Below are 27,155 nucleotides of genomic sequence, written 5' to 3'. Positions count from 1 at the left end.
GCTAAGTGGAGGATGGCCTGGAGGGAAAGCAGAGGTGGGTTAGGGGGCTCTCCTAGCCATGTGAGAGGAAAAGGAAGATGAAGAAGGGCTGGGCCGGGAGTGGTAGCAGAGGACTTGGGAAGAAGTGAGTAGATTTGCAAGCTACTGAGGAGGTAAATCCACAGGGCTTGTGTGGAGAGACGGAGGGGGAGGCAGTGGCAGTACCTGTCAGGTACCCCCAGGCCTGCAGCCCCTCACCCCTACTATCAGGGCAAGGTGCTGCAGTTGAGGCACCATGCTAGATCTTATCTCTGTAAGAAGTGGGTTCTAAACCTTGGAGTCAATAGAGACTTTGTTTTTTTTGGAATGCCATGACATCCATGTGCCACACCTGGGCTCAACCCACTTAGCAACATTCACTCCAACAGCACAAGCCTGCAATTGCGTATGGTATTATTTGCTCATTAAGTCTGAAAGAAACTATTTTACTCCAGCCCAAAGGCCTGTAAAAAGACATCTTTCAGTAAATCCACCACCAGACTCTCCAAGACAGTGAATTCTAGAGTCCTCCTCACCTTCTGTGGCTGCCTCATTTGCCACTACGTCCCTGGCGACGGGGCCCGACTGCCCAGCCAAGAATGGGGTCGCTGCTGCCAGGAACCAGGCTGGGCCAGAGATGCCGCACATGGCACTTTATTCCTGCTTCTGATATATACAGGTATGTACAGTTGGTGTGAGCCTATGGTACACTATTTCACAAAATTATCTTACATCCTGTGCACACTTCTGGGCGGGAAGTGGCAGACTGCTCCGAAAAGCCCACGGCTAGTGGAGGGAAAGGATGCTCACTGGAGCCACCCCCACTCCAAAGACATTCACGGGGGCTGCACGCCCCCTTCCCCAGTACTGAGGCCCTCCCACGGACCATCTGGACCTCCCACCTGCTCTCAGCGCTAGTTTCTTCCTGAGTCTTTCTCCTCGAGTGGAAGAACATTTTGTGGGGGAGGAGGAAGCAGCAGCAATGGCTCCCACTCACCGACGGTGGCCCTGCTGCCTGCCACCCAGAGCCTGACTGCCCCTATTGGACGCGGACAGCAGGAGTGGAATCCTCCCCGTGCTGTGGGCCCTGGTGCACCCTGGCCTCACGGGGCGCTAGCATGCATCTTCTCCAGGCAGCTTGTCCAGAACGTGACCAGCCGGTTGTCGCGGTTGATGCAGAAGTCCGTGAAATCCCTGAGCAGCCGATCAGCAAACTTCTCATCCCCTGTGGCACTAGATCGCCACGTCTTGGTCAGCATGGTGTTGTAGGCCCAGTTGTAGCCAACCCGCTCCTCACAGAACATGTTCTGGTTAGTGGAGCTGGTGGAGTTTCGCCGACGTCGCTGCTGCCCCGAGAACTTTCGCCTGGAGTAGGGCAGCTGCAGGAACACTGTTCCTGAGAAGCAAGATGCCCTGTGTCACCACCACCACGGGGAGGGTTCCCAGGGCAGATGTGGTGGCTCTGCAACCACAGGCTCAATCAAGAGAAGAAGCCCCCGAGCATAGGATCCTGCCACAGGGACCCACCTGCCCCACGTTTTGCCTGCAGGGTCTCACCTGTAACATGGATGTACTGAGGCTTGTTCTCGGCAGGGAAGTTAAAAGCAGAAGCAGAATATTTATCTTGTACAAACCCAAACCTAAGGGAAGGACGGGAAGACACACAGATTAGGGCCTCCTCAGCTAAAGGGACAAGGGGAACAAATGTGACTAAGAGGACTGACAGCCTGAGCTAGAGGGGCCTGGAAAGATCTCTTTCAAGATGGAACATTCAAGGGGCGCCTGCATGGCTCAGTCAGTTAAGTGTCCGACTTTGGCTCAGGTCATGATCTCGCAGTTTGCGGGTTTGAGCCCCGTGTTGGGCTCTGTGCTGGCGGCTCAGAGGTTGGAGCCTGCGTCAGATTCTGTGTCTCCCTCTCTCTCTGCCTCTCCCCCACTCATGCTCTGTCTTTCTCTCTCTCTCTCTCTCTCTCAAAAATAAACATTAAAAAAAAAAAAAAAAAAAGATGGCTGCTTCTTTTCTCCCATCCCGTACCTCTTCTCTGCCTCTCACTGGAATCCACATCACGCCCTATGTGGGGCAAGGTGCCCATCCACATGCTTGAGAGGGGAAGGTCCTTATCTTAATTCACCTAGCCACACCTCTTTCCCTTAGTTCTCCCAGACAAACACATAGTAGGCCCTCGAACAAGGCTCTGAATTGAAATAGAATAAATTATCTTAACTGAAATCCTCTTCTTAAAAATGAGGCACACGATTCTAGGGCTCTCTGCTTTGCTGTGTTCTAGAAATGGGCAAGAGGAGCCACTTTTCATCTATGACTTATTAGATTCTGCTTCTCATCTATGGCTTGTTCTATTCCGGGTTTTTCTATTTCCATCACACACATTTATTACAGCTCTACCTGCTAAGTGCTGTAAAGGACACGTTAACAGATGTGGCTCTCGCCCTGAGTCTGAGAGGTTTATGTAATGAAGGCAGCAATGTAGGTAGAACTAAAGGAGGTAAAACACCTGTCTCCTTTTCACTGCATCCTCTATATAAGCTGTCAGCTTTACATTGACATTCACTAATTATTTATCAAAGAACACATGAAATCAAATATGCAAGTTAAATGGACAAGCTAATGTGCACTCAAAGCTCTGTCATGTATAGGCTGACCCTATCATGTGTAGGAATGGCTCTGGATTTTGCCTTTCTTCCTCTCCATTTTCCAATTAAGGCTATTTATTTACTAGCATAGATCAGCCTGACCAGACTCTTGCCTCATTTCTTCTTTAGATCACGAGGAAGACCTTTAAGTTTAAAAAGGCAATTTAAACACATGGTGCTTGGCCCCCTCACTGTCCACTTGGGGAGCACATGAGCCAGGACTATGGTGAGGGCGGGGCAGGGGGGGGGTGCTCAGTCCCACCCAGACAAAAATAAAGGAGGAGCTGGGGAGCCACAGCAGGGGTAGGATGGATGGATCAGCTTCTCTGGACCCATCTCTAACTCCATCCGAGATGAATCTTATGGATGGGCTAATGTTTCCTTTTGGAGCCACATTCTAACCTAGAGTTCCATTCTGTGCAAAAGCTATTCTGGGCAAGGCACATTGCCTTGGTGCTTAAACGGAAACAAAAATGAGAAAAATGCATACCCTTGTCCCCCAGGGACCCCTGAACTAGTGTAATAGATGGATAGAGTGTATTGGAAAAAAAGGAGGGATTTAGAGAGGAGAGACCTGGGAATCTGTGGTGGAACAAGACTGACAGGTGTAGAACAGGGGTGGGGGCTTAGGGGAGAAGGTTTAGTCGGTAAGGTGGGTCTGGGTGGAGAAGGGGGAGCAGGGTGAGGTGGGGAAGGGGGAGCATGTTTAGGTATAGGGACACACAGTAGAGTCCATGCAGTGATACACAGAATAGAAGACGTGAAGAGTCTGAAGGCTGAAAAAGCACTCTGAAGAGGACAGGGCAAAGTTTAGATATGACTAGGATCTAGATGAGTTTGGATCAGGAGGGGAATGCTGTGAAGAAAAAAGCACATCTGACAAATAAAGGCCATGTCCTGAGTGACATCTAGTCACCAAAATCCAACGACCCCCCAATGATATCCATGGGAAGCATCAGACCTGCTTATAAACTTGTCAGTTGGCTGGGGTCTTCCTAATAATACCTACTGCCTACCAAGAGCTTCTTAGGTGCTCGGAACTCCAGAGAACCCTCCCGACAACCCAGTGAAGGGTGAGAAAATGAAGGTGAAGCAGTTCCAAAACTTGTTCACGGTTCCTCAGCCAGATGCTGGTGGAGGCGGAGGTGAACCAGGCTTGTCTGCTTCCTGCATCGACGCCCTTTGCCACCGATCCACTGTACTCCCCACCTTTTGCCCCCAATCAGCACCCACTCCTGCTGAAAGAAGCAGCCAGTCTATGGTGGGCAGGGGGCAGGAGGGAGGTTCGTGGTGGGGTGGTAACAGCTTAAGATGTTTGAATAAGATGACAGGACACTGAAGAAGGTGCAGAGAGACGATTATGGAAGCAGGAACAGAGGACTTACTTCTGCCATGATTAACATGAAGTGGACATTGCCTAGTGCATTCTGGAGACAAAGCTGGACTGGTTTGAGGGGTAGACAGCTAAGCCCAGGAAAGCCCTTTCCTGGCACACATATTAGGCGCCAGTAAAAACCTATGGACTTATCTATTGCTTTTTAACCCTTCGTTATCTTTTCAACGTGTGTCTAGGGGCTTGAAACACGTTTTACAGTTTTTCATCTATGTCATCTCCTGGACAGCTTGGACCAGGGTCTTGTTGGAGGCTAAGGAGGGAGCTCTACGCTCTCCCTTCAACTAGAAGAAAATAATGAGGTCCGAAAAACAATAGCTACAGGAACTGACAGGTAATGCTTATCTTTGAAACCAAGGCAAAGGGTCCTGTTGGAGGTCAGCAGCAAGGCTGTCATTGGTGGGCCAGATCCATTTCCCCAGAAATGAAACAAACTGGGTTTGGGTTTGGTAATTGCTGGATAGTCACTGATGCCCTCCCACTATACCTTCTTGCTCAGGGACCAACCTGTGTGCAATGGCTTCCTGGAAAAGGTGCATTCGATCCCAGTATGTTTCCGGTTCAAAGCCTAAAAGGAGACAAGAATAAAAGCAGGGGTGTGATTCCAAGGTTTGTAATTCTTCCTGGCTTTGGCCTTCTGTAACCTTCACTTCTCTTGGCCATTTCTCCCCTGTCCTTAAGCACGCTTTTCCACACTACCTGCTTTTGAAAGACCAGCCTCTGTCCCAAGGACCAATTGTGTTTTCTCACCATCCCTTCCCCAAAGCTCTATCAGGTTCTGAAAGGCACTCGTTGCTCACACTCAGCAATGAGTGTGAGCTACCGGAACTTGATGTAAGCCTCGTTCTAATGACTCCCTATACCAAAAGTGGAAAGGAACATGATGTTAAAGTACAAACAAAAGATAAGCTTTACATGCGTGTTATCTGCTTCTAAGGAGAAAAAAAATTTTTTTTATTACCAATGTTCCATTTCCCTACAAGGAAAGACAATATTATAAGCTCCATTTTAGGAATGGGGAAATCGAAGCAAATAAATACGAAAATTATTTTTGGAAAAGTGATAGGCTGGGGAGGGCAGGAGGGCACAGAGGTGCCTTTCTCCATTGCCCGCATCATTGCTCCAGCCTCGCTTCTTCTGCACAGCTGGTGTGAAGACTGAGAGCTGATGAGGAGGTGGAGGCTGAGGCCAGGTGTCACACAGCAACAGGCAATGGACCAGCACTGCTCTTGGGACCAAGATGCTGACGGCTGGAGGTGCAACTTCACGAGACATGAAAACAGGGGCTCTGTACGTTTTGGAATTTTCTATCTAGGATACATTTGAAGGTTCTAGGCAACTAAAGAGCAAAAAAGAAAGAAAAAAGGCTTTGGCTTTAATAGGAAAAACACGTACAGCAGCTTCCTCGTCAGATGTTTAAGATTTTGTATCCACTGTTATTGGAAGGGGAGATAATAGGAAGAGAGTAACACAGAAGCAAGAAAATCGACTTTTAGATTTAAGCCCTTATTCCTTTAAACTAGGCCTCCTTTCTTCAGCGGTAACCATGTAACCATGGCAACCAACAGAGGATGCTGGTCTTAAAGCCTGGGTTACAACTGGCAGGGAAAACCATCAGCTCACACAAAAAATGTCCTCCAATGCCAGCCTTGCCAGCAATCCTGTGCTGTTACAGTGAAGGTGGAAAACCCCAGAAGAATCTCTGGCTGGTGTGGGGGAAGTGTCTCCTGAGCATATTAAAAACAGTAGCATGAGGCAGTTGCCTGGCTTGAAATCATCAGATACGAATATAATCATGTGGCATTTCAGGACTGTAATGGTCCTCTTAGCTGCTGTGAGGTTAGAGAATGTGCGTGTGTGTGTGTGTGTGTGTGTGTGCTCGCGTGTGTGTATGTGTGTGTGAAGAGCACTCTGTCAACTCTAAGGATCACAGATCTATGCCCTCTAGTGGCTCTGTGGGGCCCACCTGGAACCCCAGCCATCACTGGAAACACTGTGTCTACATAAAAATGTCTTCTGAGATGTAAACAAAGAATATACAGACAGGCCTTTGGAACACAAGCTGTTTGTACCACCGGGGCAGCCTGTCACGAAAGGTGCGGGGACACTTAGTGTGGTCTCCCTGACCTGGAGGGACCTCTCACCCCTGGGCTGTTCTCTTCCACCAACCATGATGCAGACTTACATGGACAAAAGAAGAAACCACTTCCCTTACACCAAAAGTTTTTCCATTCACACTTACAATTTCTACATCTGAGAAACCAAAGGGCTACTGTTTTTTTTTTAACTTTTCATTTTAAAAAAAGTCATCTGTGAGTTCACCAAGAGCTCTGGAGGAGCTCTTTATACATTCATCACAATGGGCAACTAATTGGTGATAAAAAGTTCTGTGCTGTGTGAAGTAAGTCTTGTTCCTTCTGTCTGTCCTACACCTGCCCTCAGAGATCGGCTGGGCTCAGGTGGAGCAGCAGGGTGGCTCAGCCCACTGTCTCCCCACATTTAGATTGACAGCCCTCTCAGGGGAAGGGCTCAGAGCCCTGCTGTCCTCCTATGAGCCCCCTCCTGCTCTGTCTTCCTTGCGACGCAGGACTCGAGCCACATGTAGTGTTCCAGGTGCTGACACAGTACAGCTTTGCAAAATAGGACGCTGTATCCTGTTCTGCTTTCAATGCTTCCCTTAAGGTTCAAATTCCCACAGCCCAAGCCAGTAAGGCTGGAGCACAGAAAGGAGAGTGTGGGGAGAATACCAGTGCCACTCGTGATTTACAGTGTATCATACCTTCTCCCACTCACCATCTATCTGCTCCAGGTCTCACAAGGGTCTTCCTGAGTTGGCAAGGCAGCTTTAAACTTTATGTGCTCTCATTTGAGGGATAAGGAATTTGAAGCTCAGAGACATTAAGTGACTTACCCAGGGTTACCCAGCCACTAAGTGAAAAACCAGCATTAAACTTAGATCATTTTGATCCCTTGTCCAAAGGCTCCCTCTGTGCACTAGGCTGTGTCAATTAGACACCTAGAGAGGTGGCCTTACTCATGGAGATAGAACCTCCAGAGGGGAGTATCTCTTACTATCGAACAGATGCTCACTGCCCTCCTTGAGCAGGCAGCTGATGTTGAGTGGGATGAAGAGCTGAGCTCGAAGTGGATCGCCATACAGGTAACTGGGCAGTGCAAAGGGACCCTCCAAAACGGGGACCAACAGAAAGCCGCAAGAAGTAGCTTTTCGATGCCAGCCTTGGACCTGGTGGGAAGCACAGAAACAGTGTCATCTCCAAGTTAATTCAGACAAGAGAAAATACTTCCCAAGGAGCGAAGCCGCCACAGTGGCGGCATACATATTGATTGGCATGTTCATTTATTAATGTTCACTGGATCCAAACCAATCCTGGTCAGGAAAATGCACAGTTTAACCTCCTGACAAATACCTGAAAAACTGTGAGTTAAGCACACAGCTCGTCCTCACAGCTTTATGCAACTTAAGTGTTTCTTCTGGAAGGAAGAGACTGGAGAGAGCTATTTCTTGCCTCCTAAATCGCCTTCTCATTCTACAGGATGTTGTAGGAAGGTCACAGGATATAAGTTAAGTCCTTCTAATTATGTCCTTTATCAAAAATTTACTAAGTCCAAAGTATCAAATAGGAAAACAATCCACTCAAGCTGGCTGAAAGGGACATGACGCAGGGTGCGAGATGACTGTTGTGGCCTCTGGCCAAAAGCGATAAGCCCTGACCTGGCGGAATGAGAGCCACTCTCCCACAAACTCCCAAAAGCTGTCTGTCCAAAGATTGACTCAGAACAAAAGTTAACTGCGGCAGCAAGACAAACCTCCCCATCAATTAACATTTTCTCAGAGAAAAGTGGCAATTTTCTACATTTTAAGATATTTTTTTAACCATAAAACTGTGTATATTTAAAAAAAAAAAAAGTTGGTGCACATGGCTCTGGCATACAGAAGAGATTTGTGTTAAATGTTATTTCAAAAAAATCTAGTTAGAGCCATAACTTGACTTAAACAAATATGAGTATGTCAAAAATTGAAGGGGACCACTCTTAGCTGTTTTCCCAGAAACACCTGTAACAACAATATATCAACAACAAAAACCAAGATCTCTGTTCAACCAAAATAACTTTTTTTAAGATTTTATTAAAAAAAATTTTTTTTAAGTTTATTTTGAGAGAGAACACAAGTGGAGAGGGGGCAGAGAGAGAGAGGGAGACAGAGGATCCAAAGTGAGCTCTGTGCTGACAATAGAGAGCCTGATGTGGGGCTCAAACTCACAAACCGTGAGATCATGACCTGAACTAAAGTCAGACACTTAACACTAAGGCTCTTTTTATTTTATGTAATATTTTTAAATGTCATATTTTATATTATAAATATGCATTATATTATAAACATTATATAATATAAATATGTGCATAATATTTACCCTAATAAAATGTGATTTATAACAAATTTGGACACTACCTTAAAATAATAATTAATCTACAGTGCGCCTGGGTGGCTAAGTCAGTTAAGCATCCGACTTCAGCTCAGGTCATGATTTCACAGTTCATGGGTTCGAGCCCCGCGTCTGGTTCTGTGCTGACAGCTCAGAGCTTGGAGCCTGCTTCAGATTCTGTGTCTCCCTCTCTCTCTGCCCCTCCCCTACTCATGTTCTCTGTGTCAAAAATAAATAAAAAAAACATTAAAAAAAATTTTTTTTAATAATAATTAATCTACACTAGAGATTTCTAAAAACCTAACAACCTAACAAAATATAGTTGACTCTTGAACAACATGGGGTTAGGGATGCCACCACCCCATGCAGTAAAAAATCTGAATATAACTTTTGGCTCCCAAAAAACTTATGCTTACAATAAAGTTAGAAAAAAGAAAACATTATTAAGAAAATCATAAGAGAAAATACATTTATAGTCCTGTCCTGTACTTCTAAAAAAAAAAAAAATCCACATATAAGTGGATCCATGCAGTTCAAACCTGTGTTGTTCAAGGCTCAAAACTGTAATGATAAAGGGATTAGCAGCTTTCCGTGGGTTTTACATGAATTGGTGTGAAAAGTGTATTTTGAAAAGACTGTTGCCATATTCCCCTGAGGAGATAAATACACTTCTTTCTTCCAAACTGTGACTATATGTGCATGTCCATGAATGTTATGGTCATGTTCTGAGATAGGACTATCAGTAGGGCTTCCAAGGAGAATGCTTAGCCTATTGGGTCAGAGGGTTAGTTCTGCCTGGAGGGAGTGGTCATCCCAGTGATGACTGGCTGGGGAAGTGCCAGTGACTTCTATAAGCTGAACCAGACAGGTGGCTTGGTGTCTTTTTTGATTTGGACCTTAAGTATGTTCCAGTGTTCCAGGGGAGGGGTCCTCAGGGGCACTAAGGCCATGTGCAGGCAGACTGGGGCTGGACAGACAGAGACCCAGACAAATCTCTTCCCCAGGATATCATGTCTTGTGGGACAAAACTAGGCCTCTGAGCCCTGGACAGAAAAACTATATGCTGGCAGCTGATGTTGTGCTCACTCTCTTTGGCCATCTCCTAGCTTTCCATAAAGTCTTTCTGAACTTTCTGGCTGCTCTCAGCTCCGTGATGAGATGTTTGAGCCAGTGTGGGAGGACAGCGGGACCCTGTTAAAGCTTGAGAAAAACATTCCTTTGGATTGAAGGGGAGAGTGTATAAAGTGAGTGGCAGTCTGCAAAGATGGTTAAAGAGAGCACCTGGAAGATACTGACAGCTTGGCTACGGAGTATCTGTTCCACAGGTGCTGGGACTGAGGGTGGGGAGTGGCCTGAGTGTGGGCAATGAGTGACCTGATTAGACAGGCCAGGGAAGACTGGAGGAGGAAAGACAGGCAGAAGACCAATTAGAAGAGGGCTTCTGAGCTCTGGCACTCATGACATCTGGGCTGGTTAATTCTTTGCCCTACAGACTGTCCTATGAGATGCATTGTAGGATGATGCACAACATCCTTGGCCTGTACCCACTAGATGCCAGTGGGTGCACTCTTCTACCATTTCTGCCAAGTAAAACTGTTTCCAGATATTACCAAATGCTCCCACAGGGGCAAAATTGCACATTCGCCCAACCCCTGTTGAGAGGTAGGGTTAAAAGCAGTCATGTTCATTGATAGGGACTGGTTAAGTAAACGAGGATACAAACAATGAGGCAAAACAAAAACAAAAACAAAAACACAACGATGAGGCAGACTTATTTTTGCTGATACTGAGGATATATAATAGGACAAAACAAAATGCAACACTAGTTGCACTTGAACCTTGAACAACACTAGTTTGAAATGCTTAGGTCCACTTATATATGAGTTTTTGTTTTTGTTTTTGTTTTTTTAATAAATATGGAAGAGTACTATAAAGGTATTATCTCTTCCTTATGACTTCCTTTAAAAAAGGAAATCTTACTTTATTGTAAGAACACAGTATGTAATACATATATATAGCATACAAAATATGTGTGACTTGACTGTTTAAGTTATCATTAAGGCTTCAGTTTAACAATAGGCTATTAGTAGTTAAGTTTTTGGGAAGTCAAAAGCTAGACTTGAATTTTTTACTGCATGGAAGGTCGGCATCCCCAGACCCTCTATTGTTCAAGTGTCAACTAAGTATGTAGTCCAAGCTACCATATGTTAAAAAAAAAAAAAGGCAACAAAGCTTTGTATATGCATATAATCTCTCTAGAAGTACACTCAATAAAGTGGTAGGGTATTGCTTTTATTTTTATTTTTTTTAAATATTTTATGTAATCTTTAAACCCAGTGTGGGGCTTGAACCCACGACCTCAAGATCAAGAGTTGCATGCTCTACTGACTGAGCCAGCCAGGTGCCCTGGGTGGTTGCTTTTAGATGGGAGTCCCAGGGAACAGGATAGGACAAGGCTGGGAGAGGGACTTTTCACTCTAGACCAGTGATTCTCAACTGGGGGCAATACTCCTCTTCCCTGGGGACATGTAGCAATACCTGCAGACGTTTTGTTTGTCACAAGGAGGGTGTGTTACTGGCATTTAGGGTAGAGGCCACAGATGCTGCCCAAAATCCTACAATGCACAGGACAGCCCCCCCACAAGAGAAAATTATCTGGCCCTAGATATCAAGAGTGCCAAGGCTGAGGGGCACCTGGGTGGCTCAGTCAGTTGAGTTGCCGACTTCAGCTCAGGTCATGATCTCATGGTTCGTGAGGTCGAGTCCCACATCAGGTTCTGGGCTAATAGCTCAGAGCCTGGAGCCTGCTTTGGAATCTGTGTCTCTCCCGCTCTCCCACTCACACTCTATTTCTCTCTCTCTCAAAAGTAAATAAACATTAAAAAAAATTCTTTTAATAAACAAATAAAGTAAAAAAAAGAGTGCCAAGGCTGAGAAATCCCAACCTATTCCCTTTAAGCTGTTTGAATTTTTTACTGTGTTTAAATTTTTTGTATGAGGCTATTCCAGCAGTGTAGGTGAAAGGTAACTGGAGCCTGAACTAAAGAAAACAAAAAGTGACATGAATCTCTACCAAGCATCCACTGTCCCCCTCTGCAAGGTGAGCCAAGGCCCTGACCACAGCATGAGGAGGTTCTCACCATCTCGAAGAGGACGGCGGCGGTCACCGCCATCCAGTGGAGCTTGATCTCGAAGGCTGCATTCAGGGAGAAGTTGCCATGATAATAACAGCTGCACCACTCTAACCGGTCTGTGCGGTTGTTCACATCCACGTCCAGGGTCACAGTCCTCTGCTCCGGGACAGTGGCAGCTATGTCAGAGCATTGGAGGGGTCCCAAGAGAGAGAGGGAAAAGAAGGAGCGGGATGAAGAGAAAGAACAAAATGCAGAATTACCTAACAGAAAATCACAGATTCTAGAAGCTTCCTGAAAATCATCTAGTCTGGGGGTCGGCCAGCTTTTTCCATAAAGGGACAGATAATATTTTAGGTTTCACAGGCTATGTGCTCCCTGTTTCAGCTACTCAACTCTGTCATCATAGTGCACAGCAGCCAGAGATGTTATGTAAATGAATAGGTTGGGCTGTGTTCCAGTAAAACTTTATTTACAAAAACAGAAGGATTTTTTTTTAGGGCAGTGAAACTATTCTGTATGATACTACAATGGTGGATACCTGTCATTACATATCTGTCTAAACCCGAGATGTACACACCAAGAGTGAACTCTAATGGAAACCTTGGGTGGTGGCATGTTAATGTAGGTTCAATTGTAACAAATGCCCTGTTCTGGAGCAGGGCATTGATAGAGCGTGTGTTGGGGCAGGAAGTATATGAAAACTCTGTACTTTCTACTCAATTTTGCTGTGAGCCAAAAAGTGCTCTAAAAATAAAAATTATTATACAACAAACAAACAGATGGTAGTCCAGATTTGGCTGGTTAATAATGCCACAGTTTGCCTCCCCCAGTCTGATCCAACTCCTTCACTTACAGATGAGGAAGTAGTAGTAGCCCATGGAAGGGAAATGCCTTGCCCAAGACCAGAGTCAGAGCTTCAGCTTCAGGCTGAACTCCAGATCTTCTCATTCCAGTGACCCACAGAAGGACACAATGGGACAGACAGCACAGACCACAGTGAGGAGGAAGTCTTGATTTTCTGGTTTCAACCCAGGAAGGCAATAGTTCTACAATATGTTCTCAAGAAATGAAACCTCATAATGAAGCTCAACACCCTGTTCCATTGACTGTGTTGCTTTCAGATCCCAGGTCGGTTTCAGACTAGCTCATCCTGTCTGGAACTCCTGCTCAGAAATCATACTCAAACCCAAGATAGGGGTGTTTTAGAGATGGATCAATCAAGCTCCTGACCAGACTAATAGCACTAAACAGGCTCAGAAGTAATGAAAAGATCAGGGCTCTGCTCTGCCTGACTGGGCAGTGCTAGACCTAGGGTTTCTACAAACCATTATCAGCTCCTTTCGCCCCCGCCCCTGTGAATCCAGTAGTATCTCTTTATCTGAAGCTGTCAGCTTAGTTCTGCATTTGGCAGGTAGAAGCCCTGAGTGGCTTTTATCACTGACAAGGACAAAACAGCTCTTGAGTCAGCAATTTTAATGAACTTCTGTTGGGAGGCAGTGGAGCCATGGCTTAGGATGGTGAATGGGTATACAGCTTATCATTCTCTCAAAACCAGAACATGTAAAATGGGAAATGTTCTTGATGTCGAGTTGGAAAATCTGAGCTCTGCCATTTAGCCGTGTGCCCGAGAACATTCTTCAATTCCCCTGGTTTAGTTCCTCGTTTGCAAACTGAGATGGTGCCCGCCCAGCTGCTTCACAGAGTAGGGGTGAGGATCAAGTAAAACATGGCTGCCAAGGGGTCACAGATTACCTCCTGCTTTCTCCTTTAGCCACCTCACTTGCAGCTCTCGTGTTCTTCCCTCCTCCCCATTTAGGCTACAAGCTCACCAGTGCTCAATCTGAGGCCTGTCAATGACTCCCATGGATACTGCTTAGCCATCTGTGACACTTCAGGCTAAAGAACATGGCAACTCCAATGCTAAAAGTCTCATCAAAACTAATTTTTATCTCTGCCTTGTGTTCCTGATTCATAGCCCAACCACAGTAGACTTTCACTTAATAGCCTCAATCAAGGGAGGAAAGCTTTGTTCTCTGGTCTTGGACAGTATATTCCTCCCCCGTGTGAAAAGTCCAGGTCACAAAAGAAAGGGCACTCGACAAACACCAGCAGTGATCTCGCACATCTCTTTTCTCCCATCTGGCATATTCAGTTCAGAACAGGCTGGTGTGAGGAAGACCAAGGAAGTATATTGTTCAGCCAAGTAAACAGTTACAGGCTCAAGATACCACTGGCTTCATACTTCAGGAGTGAGATCTGACAGTATGGATGCGGCCAGCAGGCTGATGTTGGCAAGGGTGTAAGCCCCAGCCAAGTTGCAGCTTTCAGCGCCTTTTCTGAATCACTCCTTACTTCCATAAGAACAGACTTATTCACCTTGGGACAGTGAGATATAGTGAGTCCCAGTAAATAAGTACAAACCCAGAGAAGGAGCAGACTGAGCATCCTTTACCAGGGTCACAGCGAGGGGGCTAGCAATGACCTGGGCAGGGGATCAGTGCCACTGGAGGAAAGAGTGCAGTCTCAGGTAGGACACTGGAGATCAACGTTAACAACCGGAGCTGCCCAATAACAGGAAGAGTAGTCACAAGAGTGAGTGTCCTGTTGAGAGTTTTCAGGGAGCAGCTGGCTCCCCACTTATTAGGAGTGGGATGGAAAATATTCACACGTCAGGGTTTGGACCAAGATGCTCAGCAGCCTCTTCTGACCCTGAGACCTAGTGGGGTTATCAAGAAAAAGCTGAGAAGTAAAAGGTATCTGCGTGGGCTTAAGGGACTTGGTGCTGCTTCTTCCAGAGTCTCAGATGCCCCTATGGCTTCATAGCTCAGTGACACAGGGTGACATGAGTGGGGGAGTGGGAGTCACCACAGGCCAGGGCAGATAGGACTGTGCAGCACCATCAGGCATATTAAAACAGCTTTCTGCTGAGAAAGACAGCTTTCCAGTTAAGAATCAGAAATGTTTAAAGAGGAACATGTCAAAACAAACAAAAAAGGGAGCAGGTCATAAATGATACATAGGCCCTTTTCCCCCTATAAATCATGTTAATTTTTTTCCTGAGGAAAAACCCCAACACTGAAGACAGTCCAATTCAAAAACAACTCATCTTTCTCACTTAGGTAAATGACACAGCAGAAGTCTATATTCTAATCTGAAAAAAAAAGATGGGGAAAAGTATCTCATATTTTAACACAAAGGTCTGAGGGGTGTTACCAGATAGAATTAGCAGTAATAATGCTGTGTCAGGTTTAAAAGGACAAGAAACTCACTTCCTGTTGGAGGGGTGATGGGAAAAGAAGCAGATGAGTGAAATTCCCCTGTAACAATCATGGGAGCCACTGGAAAGCTAATAAAGGGATATCTTCAAGAAAATATGCATGCATGTGAGACTGTCTAGTTTCAGAATCAATGCTGACCCCCTAATGCCCATGTGCAGACACCAGTGAAGAATGCCTGCTTAATAAACTACCTGCCAAAGACATAAATCCTCTCTTCTCCCTTACTCTCCCTATGTTTTGGACAGATGACTTATTTTTCCATATGCTGCTCCTCTTTATGTGCAATTTTCTGAAGTAAACTGGTTAAAAGTATCTTTTAACCAAAGCTAAACTGAAATGATTTGAATCTCATCTTGAGCCTGGGACTATGGTGGGCAAGAGAGAGTTCTACCAGCCTGCTGGAGGAGACTCTGGAAATGAGGATGTTCATACAGAAACTGTCAAGATAGCCTCCAGAACCAGGGTGATGATGCAAAGGGAAAAGTTCCTAAGCATTTTCCAGGAGCAGTAACTCAGACCAAGGAGTAAGCAGGGACGTTGGGCAATGTCAGGAGATATTCTGTCACACTTGAGGGTGGGGTGCTACTGGTAACTAGCAGGTAGGGAGTATGTGGCCTCTTTGTTTCCAAAAGATTTCAAGAAGGTGGAGAATTAGAAATGCAAAACAAGGCAGAGGGGAAGGCGTGACTACCTGGGGGACAGAGGAGCCACTCTCTTCAGTTTTGTCTTCTCCATGCCCCAGTTCTCACAGTGCTGGGGTGAGGCTATAAGGTGAGGTCAAAGCTGTCTGGATCCAAGTGAATCTGAGGATCTGGAAACTGTAATACCTATTAACATTTCCACTCTAGCAGCTGGGCATCGCCAGGCAAACTAAGTAGAAGGTGCTATTTCACTGCAGTCTAGTCTACATTACATTTCCTTCCTTTCTTCCTTCTAGAGGCCTTTTAGGATCTCTCTCTCTAACCTGCTATTGAGACAAACCTCATGACACCCTGCCTAGAGCACACATTATGCCAACCCGTCAGTCCAGTCCTTGAGAACAGGGGTCCCATTTCCTACCGGAGGCCACCACCATTCAATAAGTGGGTGTTTTGTCCCTATCTTGGAGCTGCAGGGACCAAAGAAAGGCAGGAAGACTCCTAGTTTACATTCCTCAATGTGGTAAGTACATTTGGGGAGGAAGGGCAGAGAGCAGATTTGCACTCAGCCTGAGTGTTTAGAATGGATAAACTTCAAGGTTCCTTCTTCTTCAGAGATCCTAGGACACTAAGATCCTAGGAAGGCCTGTGGCGGGTACTAAACCAGAAGCGAGCACCAGCTCATATCCCCTGTATTCTGGATGCTTCTTGGGAAAAATGGCCACATTGTCTATTCTCTCCTATTTGTGCAGGGTTAGCACTGTGCCCTGATTTAAGAACTGTCTAACACTGTTTATTGGTTGAGACAATGAGCTTGACCCATGCAGTCAGTGGGAGCTAGTGCAGGAGCCCACCATGCGGACGAACAGAGTACCAGTATGACAGCTGCAGTGGCTCTAATCCTGGTTCACACGGCATTGTTCCCTTGGCTGGCTGCCACTCTCCCTCAGCCACCCACCAGCGCATCCCCAGGTCCCATCTGGGTTGAGCATCTACCTAAAAGTGCAGCTGCCTGGCTCCGCCCCCCAAAGCTTCGGCTGAAAGAGCTGTGTCTGCTTGCATAGGAGGCTGGCCGGCTGGGCAGCCAGGGCAAGAGGAAAGCAGGAATCTCGGAGTGCAAGAGTTCTTCAGCTACAAAGGCCACCTCAAACCACTTGCGCTGGAAGCTGGCGAAGTCATCCACTGCTGTCGTGTGCCAGGTAGTGGGCTGCTGCATGGCCACTGGGAAAAGCAAAGGGGAGAGAAAGTGCTTATTTTCTTGATGCAAGGCTGAACCTTGAAAACACTATGCCAAGTAAAAGTAGCCATACACAAGAGATCACATATTACACGATACCACTTAAATGAAATGTCCAGAATAGGCCAATCCTTAGAGACTGAAGGCAGATTGGTGGTGGCCAGGGGCAGTGGGGAAGAGAAGTTTGGCAGTGACTGTTAACATGCACAAGGTTTCCTTTCAGGGTGATGGAAACGATCTGGACCTAGACAGAGGTGGTGGTGGTTGCACAACACTGGGAATGTACTAAATGCCAGTGTTCACTTGAAAATGGTTAATTTTATGTTACATGAATTTTACTTCAGTTAAAAAAATATGTTATATCCTCAGTTTCAGACCTCTACTTTCAGAGCAGGTAATGGTAACCAGGTTTTTTTCTACTTGAAGGTAAAAGAGGTATCTATTGGCCAAACTGGGAACATAAGGGAAGAGGTGGCAGCAGACATATCAGTGGCTACCAGAAAAACACCTGCACAGATCCACTTCTGACACGTTCTTGGATAAGAGAGCATAGAGAGAGGGCACTAGCTGCTTCATCTGATGCATGTATGATTCCTGAAACCCAGAGGCTGAGAAGCCATTTGTCTGCAGGAGGGGGTCACTTCCAGCCAAGGTCCTGGTGGGCAATGGCTGGACTGGACAAGCGAGTGTCTCCAGCTCTGACCTTGCTGGAATTGGTCCCCCTCTTGGGAATTGTTTTCTCATTAAAAGGAAAAAAAAAAAAAAGACTTAAATTGTATCTTAGAAAGCATGCTAGGATTTAATAGTCTTTCTGGGGTAAGAAATGGAGTCTAACAAGTAAAAAGTGCTGTAAGTTACTGATTAGAGCCTGGCATGTTATACTCAGAACCACCTGTACTGGATGGGTGGAGAGGGGCACTGTAATTAAAAGGGGTAACCAAAAAATGGCCCGTGGGGATTTCCTCACATCAGATCCCTTGGCCTCTTTTAGGTTTATCTTCCATCCACACTGCTGTGACGAAGAACATAGTATAGCTTTAAGAAATACTTGTCACTCCGATTATGCTTAAATTAAGTACAAATGCTCAGGAAGCTGACAGATCTGTCTTCTTAGAATACAAAGTCACACAAGGAACTCAAGAAGCACCATCACTTTAAAGAGCAAGCCAACAGGAAAAACACTTGCCCCTTTGGGCAACAGCATTCGCCTCATCTCTGACCTCGGTCAGGTTCTTTGTCCATGACTATCTTGTAGAAATAGAAGCCGTAGATGAAGGTCCGCCAGACTTCACCAGATGCGTGTGTGATGAGCTGCTCTTCCAGCATTTTCTAGAAGGAGAGACATTGAAACTCTAAAATTCCTGTGGAGGGACATCTTAGAGGTATAGCCCTCATTTATACGCTGGAGTCAAGGGAGTGACAAAACATCGAGGAGACCCTACCCATCACCCCTCATCAGCCATGATGATTGCTCTATGATAAATGTTGTTCCTGATGTGAATTATATTACACAATGCAAATACATATTATAATACCATCAATTATTTCAAACATACGAAAAATATAAAGAAGATCCAGGTACACCACCACACAACTCGAACAAAGTGAACATTTTGCTTATATTGACTTCAGATCTTTTCTTTCTTTCTTTCCTTTTTTTTTTTTGTTCATTTTATTTATTTTAGAATGAAAGAGACAGAGAGCAGGGAAGTGGGGAAGAGGGAGAGAGAGAATCTTAAGCAAGCTCTACAATCAGCATGGAGTCTGACCTCAGGCATGATCCCACAAATCTGGGATCATGACCTGAGCTGAAGTCAAGAGTCAAACACTCAACTGATTGAGCCACCCAGGTGCCCTGACTTCAGATATTTTTATAAAAAAAGAAAGGGGGAGAGGGGTGGCTCAGTCAGTTGGGCACCAGACTCTTTGTTTTGGCTCAGGTCATGATCTCACAGTTCATGAGTTTGAGCCCTGCGTGGAACCTGTGCTGACAGCATGGATCCTGTTTGGGATTCTCTTTCTTCCTCTCTCTCTGCTCCCCCTCCCCCCACTCTTCCTCTCTCTCTCTCAAAAATAAACTTAAATATGGACTCTAATACGTCCCATTCCTCCTCCTCTCTCACCAAACCACCAAATAAGTGGTTAGTGTAATGTTGCATTAGTGTAATGTAGTATAATGTTATTCTCATGCAGGTCTTAATAATTTTATTATATAGACATGTATTGATAAAGAATATGAGGTATTTTCATGAGATTTTAAATTTTAAATAAAGGACATAATACTATTGTTATTTTGTATATTGGATTTTCACTCAACATCATGCTTCAGACATTTATCCATGTTGACATGTGTCCCTCCAGCTCATTCCTTCTAACTGCTGTAGAAACATTCCAATGTGCAAATAAGAAAATTCAATTCTTAGAGAGACAGGAGTATATGTAATAAGGCACAGGCCATGCAAAACTGCCTATTACGACCCCCAAAGAGACAACTGAGGATTGCATGCTTATTTTTTTTAATTTTTTTTTAATGTTTATTTTTTTATTTTTGAGGGAGACAGAGAGAGAGAGAGAGAGAGAGCGCGCACGCAAGTGTGAGCAGGGCAGGGGCAGAGAGAGGGAGACACAGAATCCAAAGTAGGCTCCAGGCTCTGAGCTGTCAGCACAGAGCCAGAGACTGCATACATATTTAAGTCAGTTACTGATTTTACATTTCAGTGATGACAAGCCAGCTGGTCAGCATGGTAGTTATTTCTAGTGGGGTGCTCTGTGTGGACAGAATGGTGTGAACCACATCAGCCAACTTGACCTTTCCTATTTTTTTCCTCTCGAGCTTAAACAATGTCATTAAATTCACCAAGTGTTTGCTACATGCCTACACCATGTGCCAAACAGCATGATGATATGCAAATGGACAAGAAGAGGTAGCTCTGCCCTCAAGAAGTCTGGTCAAGGTGGGAGACAAATGAAATGAGATAGAATTTTCCTTCTGTTGTGCTAAGTGCTATGACAGAGTACATACAGGGCACCAGAAGGTCCATGAGGCAGAGCCTTGGATCCTGAATGAGCAGGAGTTGACCAGGGGGGAAATAGGGGCTCAAGGTCAGAGGGAAGGCATTTCCTGGGAATCTTTTACAGAGATTCCTCCAAGGTTCAAAAGTGCAGACTCCATCCAGAACATTTCAGCTCATGATAAATTCTGACAGATCTTTAAGTCAAGGTATAGTGTCTTTCAAATCAAAACCTGTGGGTTCATTGATTCCAGACAGGCCTCACACTTACTAAAAACAGAGCTTCACCCCAACCTACAGATCACATTACTGAAAAGGGCAGCTGCTTCAGAGACCAGCTCTGATTTCATGGGGGTCTGAGCAGACAGTTCTGTGGGTCCTGCCCACACTCTCTCACCTGCATGATGTCGATGGCCATTGCCTGCGTCTGGACACCCTCCACATTGTTCACCAGCCAGTGCACCACCTCCGCACTGATGAAGCAGCATGGCGAGAGGCCCTTCTGTTCCGAGAGCAGCTGGACTCCTGTCCTGAATTCCAACGTGGCGGGCAGGAAGCAGGGTATGTATGCACAAGGGCAACAAGCATAAAGAGAACATGAAAAAGAAGGGACTCCCACTAAAGCATTGAATATCTGAAGGAAGGACCTGTGCAGCACAATTTCTCTACACTATTCCTAAACCCACAGAAATCCGCAAGACAGAACAAAAGGTGTTATAGGGGGAAAAGGAAAAGAGGAAGGAAGAAGGATCTGACATTCAGAGCATTACCTATATTTGTCAGGCATTATAGTAGGTAACTTACATAATTATTTCATTTAGTCCTTATATCAAACCTGTGACTTAGCCACTAGTATCCCATTTTACAAACAAGATAACAGAGGCTGAGAGAGGTCAAGTAAACTGTGCAAGGTCTCGCAGCTGGTGAGCAATACAACCAGGTATGAATCCACCAAATCACACTGCCTGTGCATCACCATGGCTCAGGCCTGTGGGATCCTCCCGCCCTTGCACTCACACACATGATGAGCCACTTACGAGGGATGCTTCATGGCTTCTAGGATCTCCGTCAGGGTGGAGGATGAGGTTAAGGAGCTTGCTGCCAACTGCTGAGAGCTGTAAACAGAGTGTCCAGTCAGCAAAGCAAAAAGGCACATTCACGGTCATAAGCATGAACCTTAGGAACTACTCCCCCTACTTCTTACAGAGCTAGAGGCCAAAGATGACATTGATACTGATGGTGTTCAAGCAAATGCTAGACAGCTACATCCTTAGGGATATCTCAGAGGGGTTCCTGCTTTCAAAGCGTACACATTAAGATAAAAAAAAAAATCAAAGTGGTTTTGTGTTCAGACTTGCTTCCCTTAATAAGCACCTCCCCTTTTAATAATGCCTCAGGCACTTCCAAGAGATCTCCGTGGACTGTTCTTATTTTGCCCCCAAGGCCCTCCCCATCATTTAACCTCACCAGAGAGTGCCAGGTAATGAGGTAAGAGCATGGGGACAGAAGCCCAGTATCTTCACTTACCAGCTGGAGGGGCTCTAACTTTTCTTGGCCTAAGTTTCCTCATCTGAAGAGGGGGATGATACTATTCCTAGATTTCAGTGTTGTTGTGAGGCTAATGCATGTAAAATAGCACATGTAGGGCTGATACCCACAAAACCCTAAAAGGTAAACATTACTGAATATAATAACAACAACCTTTTGAAACTCAGATTAAAGGAGCAGATGAAGGTCAAAGAGCTGAGAGGTATCAGGGTCCAGGTTTGAATCCAGGTCTGACTGCTTCCAGAGCCCGTATCTTTCTACCACCTATTGCCTGAGTTCTTCCTCAATGGGCTGATGGTACCTTTATTTTTTATTTATTTATTTTTTATTATTTTTTTTAATGTTTATTTATTTTTTTTTTTTTTCAACTTTTTTTTTTTTTTTTTTTTGGGACAGAGAGAGACAGAGCATGAACAGGGGAGGGTCAGAGAGAGAGAGGGAGACACAGAATCTGAAGCAGGCTCCAGGCTCTGAGCTGTCAGCACAGAGCCTGACGCGGGGCTCGAACTCACGGACCATGAGATCATGACCTGAGCCGAAGTCGGACGCTCAACCGACTGAGCCACCCAGGCGCCCCTATTTATTATTTTTTAAAATGTCTATTTATTTATTTTTGAGAGAGAGTGAGGGAGGGGCAGAGAGAGAGGGAGACAGAGAATCCCAAGCAGGCTCCGCATTGTCAGCACAGAGCCTGACGTGGGGCTCAAACTCACGAACCATGAGATCATGACCTGAGCTGAAATCGAGACTCGGATGCTTAACCAACTGAGCCACCCAGACTCCCCTGGGCTGATGGTACCTTTAAACATGCTTAATACTCAGCAGCTGAGCCCAGTTCACTGGGTGTGGGACATTCATGGCCACGTACTATACTAAATCTGGGGCTTGTTCCAGAAGCTCAAGTCCATAAAACTTCTCTCTTTCCTCAGCCTCAGCCTTCTCCTATTTGGAGGGTCCAGGACTCAGTGGAACATTTCAGGATCTCAAGTTAAAAAAAGCCTGTGAAGGGACACCTGGGTGGCTCAGTCAGTTAAGCATCTGACTTCGGCCCAGGTCAAGATCTCACAGTTCATGAGTTCAAGCCCTGCATCAGGTTCTGTGATGCCAGCAGAGTCCACTTCAGATCCTCTGTCCTGCTCTCTCTCTGCCCCTGGCCCACTTGCTCTCTCTCTCTCAAAAAAGAAATAAAAACTTGGGACCTCATCAAAATAAAAAGCTTCTGCACAGCGAAGAAAACAATCAGCAAAACTAAAAGGCAACTGACAGAATGGGAGAAGATATTTGCAAATGACATATCAGATAAAGGGTTAGTATCCAAAATCTATAAAGAACTTATCAAACTCAAAACCCAAAAAACAACCCAGTGAAGAAATGGGCAAAAGACATGAATAGACACTTCTCCAAAGAAGACATCCAGATGGCCAACCGACACGTGAAAAAATGCTCAACATCACTCATCATCAGGGAAATACAAATCAAAACCACGAGATACCACCTTACACCTGTCAAAATGGCTAACATTAACAACTCAGGCAACAACAGATGTTGGCGAGGATGCGGAGAAAGAGGATCTCTTTTGCATTGTTGGTGGGAATGCAAGCTGGTGCAGCCACTCTGGAAAACAGTATGGAGGTTCCTCAAAAGATTAAAAATAGAACTACCCTATGACCCAGCAATTGCACTACTAGGCATTTATCCACGCGATACAGGGGTGCTGTTTCGAAGGGACACATGCACCCCCATGTTCATAGCAGCACTATCAACAATAGCCAAAGTATGGAAAGAGACCAAATGTCCATCGATGGATGAATGGATAAAGAAGATGTGGTATATATATACAATGGAGTATTAGTTGGCAATCAAAAAGAATGAAATCTTGCCATGTGCAACTACGTGGATGGAACTGGAGGCTATTATGCTAAGTGAAATTAGAGAAAGAGAAAAATCATATGACTTCACTCATATGAGGACTTTAAGAGACAAAACAGATGAACATAAGGGAAGGGAAACAAAAATAATATAAAAACAGGGAGGGGGACAAAACAGAAGAGACTCATAAATATGGAGAACAAACTGAGGGTTACTGGAGGGGTTGTGGGAGGGGGGATGGACTAAATGGGTAAGGGGCACTAAGAAATCTACTCCTGAAATCATTGTTGCACTATATGCTAATTGGGATGTAAATTTTAAAAAATAAAAAATAAAAATAAATAAATAAAAATTTAAACAACAAAACAAAAACTGTGAAGACCACTCCCCTCTCCTCTCCCTGCCCGGAAGTGAACTTCCTTCTAATGCCTGCCTGAGTTCCCACTACAACAGCCTGGACAAGAGGCTATCCTGTCTGTGTGAATGTCTTCAACAGCAGAGAATGTAGCTCCTCTATGCAGTCCATTTCCCTGAAGCAGTATCAACCACTAGTTAGTTCTTTATCATGAAATGGGACCTGTTCTTTGTAATTTTCGTCATTGGTCCTGATTCGTGTCATTTTTGGCCTTCTCACCTCCAGCCTAAGCATCCCCAGTTCCCCTTCTCTTCCAAAAGCAGAACAAAACCTGCTGCTCAATGAGGAAGCAGAGAAATGCACTCCCTCCCTGTGCACCAGGCAGCCCCTCCAATCTCCTCCACATCCAGAGCTGAAAAATCAGCTGGACTTGATGGGAATGCAGGCCTAGGGGGACAAAAGAGACTACAGAAGTCCAGGCTGCCTGCTGCCTCTGAAGTGATCATCATCCCCAGAGTAAGCGAGGTGCAGTGCACTAGATGCAGGTAAAACTGACACAGACTGAGTGACAGAAAGGAAACTGAGTGACTGCTGGCAAGGGCCAGGCAGGCAAGGTGCCACAGGGGGCCTTGTGCTCTCAAATGAAGACAAGCCAAAGTCAAATCTGAGAACATTCAGCTAAGGACAGCTCAGTCAGTAGGACAGTGAGGCAACAAGACCAGATTGGGCAGAAGAATATTATAAGCTAACACAGCTGGGAAGGAATTAAAAAAGAAGTTTTTCAGATTTGACAAATGGCATTAAAAGCTGGAGCTCTTTCTCAAGTAAACAAGGTCCAAGTAGCTTCTTTTTCCTCTGGATACTCAGGAGTAGGAAAGAACAGCCATGTTTGGGCACAACCAGCAACTCATTTGCTGTTCGTTCATTTCCTTAAGTGGCAGATACTGACTGCCTGCAATCATGTGCCAGGCAGTATGCCAGATGCCACAGAGAACAGGATAGACTCTGTCCGGGCCCCCTTCCCAAAGCCTCCTCCTGCACATGCCTGATACTTTTCTGTGTCTCTGTGGGCACCTTTTAGCTATTCTGGAAGGAAGGCAGGACACAGATCATTAGCCCTATCAAACAGGTGCTGGCAAGGCCTGAGTGGCCCAGGCTCCCAGGCAGAAGTCACAGCCACGTAAGAATTTGGGCCTGGGACTCTGGCCTCCCAAGCTCCGTAGCCTTTGAGGCCAGACAATCCCCACTGTCCAGAAGCATGAGTTCGGCCATACTGAATCTCACCTGCTGTCACTGGAGTTTGCAGAGATGAAGCTCTGTTCCCCTGAATTCTGGGAGTTCCCAAAGGCCTGGCTGCTGCCTCTGTCCACAGACTGGCCTGTGCTTACCCCCAGACTGGTGCTGTCCAACACCGGGGTGGCTGTCTGGTCCACAGATACCTGTAGGAGATTTGAAAATGAACAAAAACAAAATTCTTTAAGGTTATTTACATACATGTAAACGACTCCATTCTTCTCTCCTTCCCAGGCCTCAGTGAGCCCTGGTGGACCAGAGCAATAAGAATTTGTGCACCCCACACAAAGGCTGACAGGAAACCACCATTCACAGTGAAATCCCCAGAGCCAAAGAAATGGCACCAGCACCTAACTCAAACCACAGATTTAAACTAAAGAAAACTCTCTACAGAAAGAGTAAGGGAGTCAGAATCATTCCTGTGAGACTGAGAAATAGGAAAGAAGGAACACAACTAGAGACAAATGGGTGAAGATCCCAACAAATGCCTTCGCTTACCATGGGGCATCCTTTTCCACTCTAACTCTCCTTTCCCATAGCTGTCAGTCAAACAGTCTTCTAAGCACCCAGGTCCAAACCTAAGGGGCATCTGATAGCTCCTTTCCTTCTCCAGTTTCACCTCTAAAGAGAGGCCTAGTCCTGTGGCCTCCCCTCAGCTGACTCACATGTATCTCCAAGTGACACTCTTCCCACCAGGGGAAGGCTGTAACAGCCTCCTAACCGACTCCCTTGACTGCAGCCTCTCCCCTGAAGACCCTACCTGCCAGCCACCTCCCTTTTTCATCCTCCTAAAAAGACAGTTCTAATCCCACCGCTCCATGACTCTGAAATCTTTCAGGTCTCCCCATAAGGCTCACAGGCTCACAGGGTCTTGCAAGTCCAGCAAAAACAGCCCTGACCTGTGATCACTCCACACTGCCAGCCACTCACCCACATACACATTCCCAGCCAAATCAAACCCTGTGTGTTTAATCCTGTCTGTATGTTCCCCCAACCTGAGGTGCCCTTCCCTACAACTACAGGCTAAAAACCCATCAGTCTTGAGGACCATTTCAAATGCTGCTGTCTTCGTAAAATGTTTTCTGACTCACTTCACCCCAGCCCCCAAATGAAAATCATCTCTCTCTGTCTACTTTGGACCTCTATAACCCCTCTCCTGGAAGCTGCCAGGTTTTGCTTCATGTAATGGTATTATATTGGTCTCATTCCCTTTAAACATCTAAGAGCACAAGACCATGACCTGCTCACCTAGAAAAGTTGCACTGCACAGCAAATATCTGTGGAGAGAATAGCAAGACTTCCAGAGCACTTCAAGAAAAATGACTTAGTCCCTCTTACATGGGGCTCTTGAGTACTTCAGAATAGAGTCTTATATTATCAAATATTTTGTTGCATATCATAAAAATCACTCCTTCTAAAACAGAGTGTCTCAACCTTGGCACTATTGCCATTAGCAGCCAGATAAGTCTTTCTTGGTGGTGGTGGTGGTGGTGGGAAGCCTGTCCTGTGCCTTATAAGATGTTGAGCAGGGATGCCTGGGTGGCTCAGTCAGTTGAGCATCCGACTTTAGCTCAGGTCATGATCTCACAGCTCATGGGTTCAAGCCCCGTGTCGGGCTCTGTGCTGACAGCTCAAAGCCTGGAGCCTGCTTCAGATTCTGTGTTTCTCTTTTCTGCTCCTCTCCCATTCATGCTGTTTTTGTCTCTGTCTCTCTGTCTCTCTCTCTCTCTCTCAAAGTAAATAAACATTTAAAAAAAAATTTTTTAAATAGATGTTGAGAAGCATCCTTCACCTTCTAGATGCCAGTAACACCATCCCCCCATCACTGCCCCCCATTTCCAGCTGTGACAATTAAAAAAATATCTCCAGACACAACCAAATGTGCCCCAGGAGAGACAAAGTTGTCCCCAGTTCTTAAAGAACCATCTCCTACATCAGACTCAATGATTTGCAAAAAGAGGCCCAGACAGACTTTGCTAGCACCATAAATACATGGAGAAATGCAGCAAGCAGCAGCTTGCAATTACCAATCACCATCTGCCCCTAACTAGCAAGACTTAGGAACAGGTACTATGCCACAATATTAAATGAGAAGTTAATTGAGGGAAGCTAGACCCAATTCTTAGGTGCTGCCTTCCAGACCACTGTAGTGGGGTCATCTCTCATCTATGGCACCTGAGAATTGCCCCATCAGCCTAAACTGCCAGAAATCTACATGATTCCTACAGCTTTCTTTTAGCAGGGATGTGGTTAAGGAGTCCCTTCTAATTCAGAAATTGGCAAA

At 45.5% G+C, this 27,155-nt stretch overlaps 1 protein-coding gene across 10 annotated transcripts in view; it reads right to left on the bottom strand.

Annotated features, from left to right (window-relative positions):
• Positions 1–656: 656 nt before the first annotated feature.
• DEPDC5 (DEP domain containing 5, GATOR1 subcomplex subunit) overlaps positions 657–27,155 on the bottom strand; it is a 126,310-nt gene continuing 99,811 nt past the window's right edge. For 8 of the 10 annotated variants that reach the window (XM_058690926.1, XM_058690928.1, XM_058690925.1 and 5 more), the window contains 10 exons: positions 24,863–25,017; positions 20,844–20,921; positions 20,204–20,336; positions 18,016–18,124; positions 16,555–16,779; positions 11,649–11,818; positions 7,136–7,307; positions 4,571–4,631; positions 1,576–1,658; positions 657–1,414 (listed from right to left, as the gene is read on the bottom strand). In XM_058690926.1, the coding sequence (XP_058546909.1) occupies positions 1,122–1,414; positions 1,576–1,658; positions 4,571–4,631; positions 7,136–7,307; positions 11,649–11,818; positions 16,555–16,779; positions 18,016–18,124; positions 20,204–20,336; positions 20,844–20,921; positions 24,863–25,017 (1,479 nt within the window). In that variant the 3' untranslated portion in view covers positions 657–1,121. Of the gene's footprint in view, positions 1,415–1,575; positions 1,659–4,570; positions 4,632–7,135; positions 7,308–11,648; positions 11,819–15,611; positions 15,739–16,554; positions 16,780–18,015; positions 18,125–20,203; positions 20,337–20,843; positions 20,922–24,862; positions 25,018–27,155 lie in introns of those variants that run through there. The other 2 variants (XM_058690933.1, XR_009250403.1) reach the window with 2 other exon arrangements.

Source organism: Neofelis nebulosa, chromosome 11 (assembly GCF_028018385.1).
Source record: "Neofelis nebulosa isolate mNeoNeb1 chromosome 11, mNeoNeb1.pri, whole genome shotgun sequence".
Classification (NCBI taxonomy): Eukaryota; Metazoa; Chordata; class Mammalia; order Carnivora; family Felidae; genus Neofelis; species Neofelis nebulosa.
The sequence above is the reverse complement of the archived record's forward strand: the minus strand, read 5'-3'. Positions and strand labels throughout refer to the sequence as shown.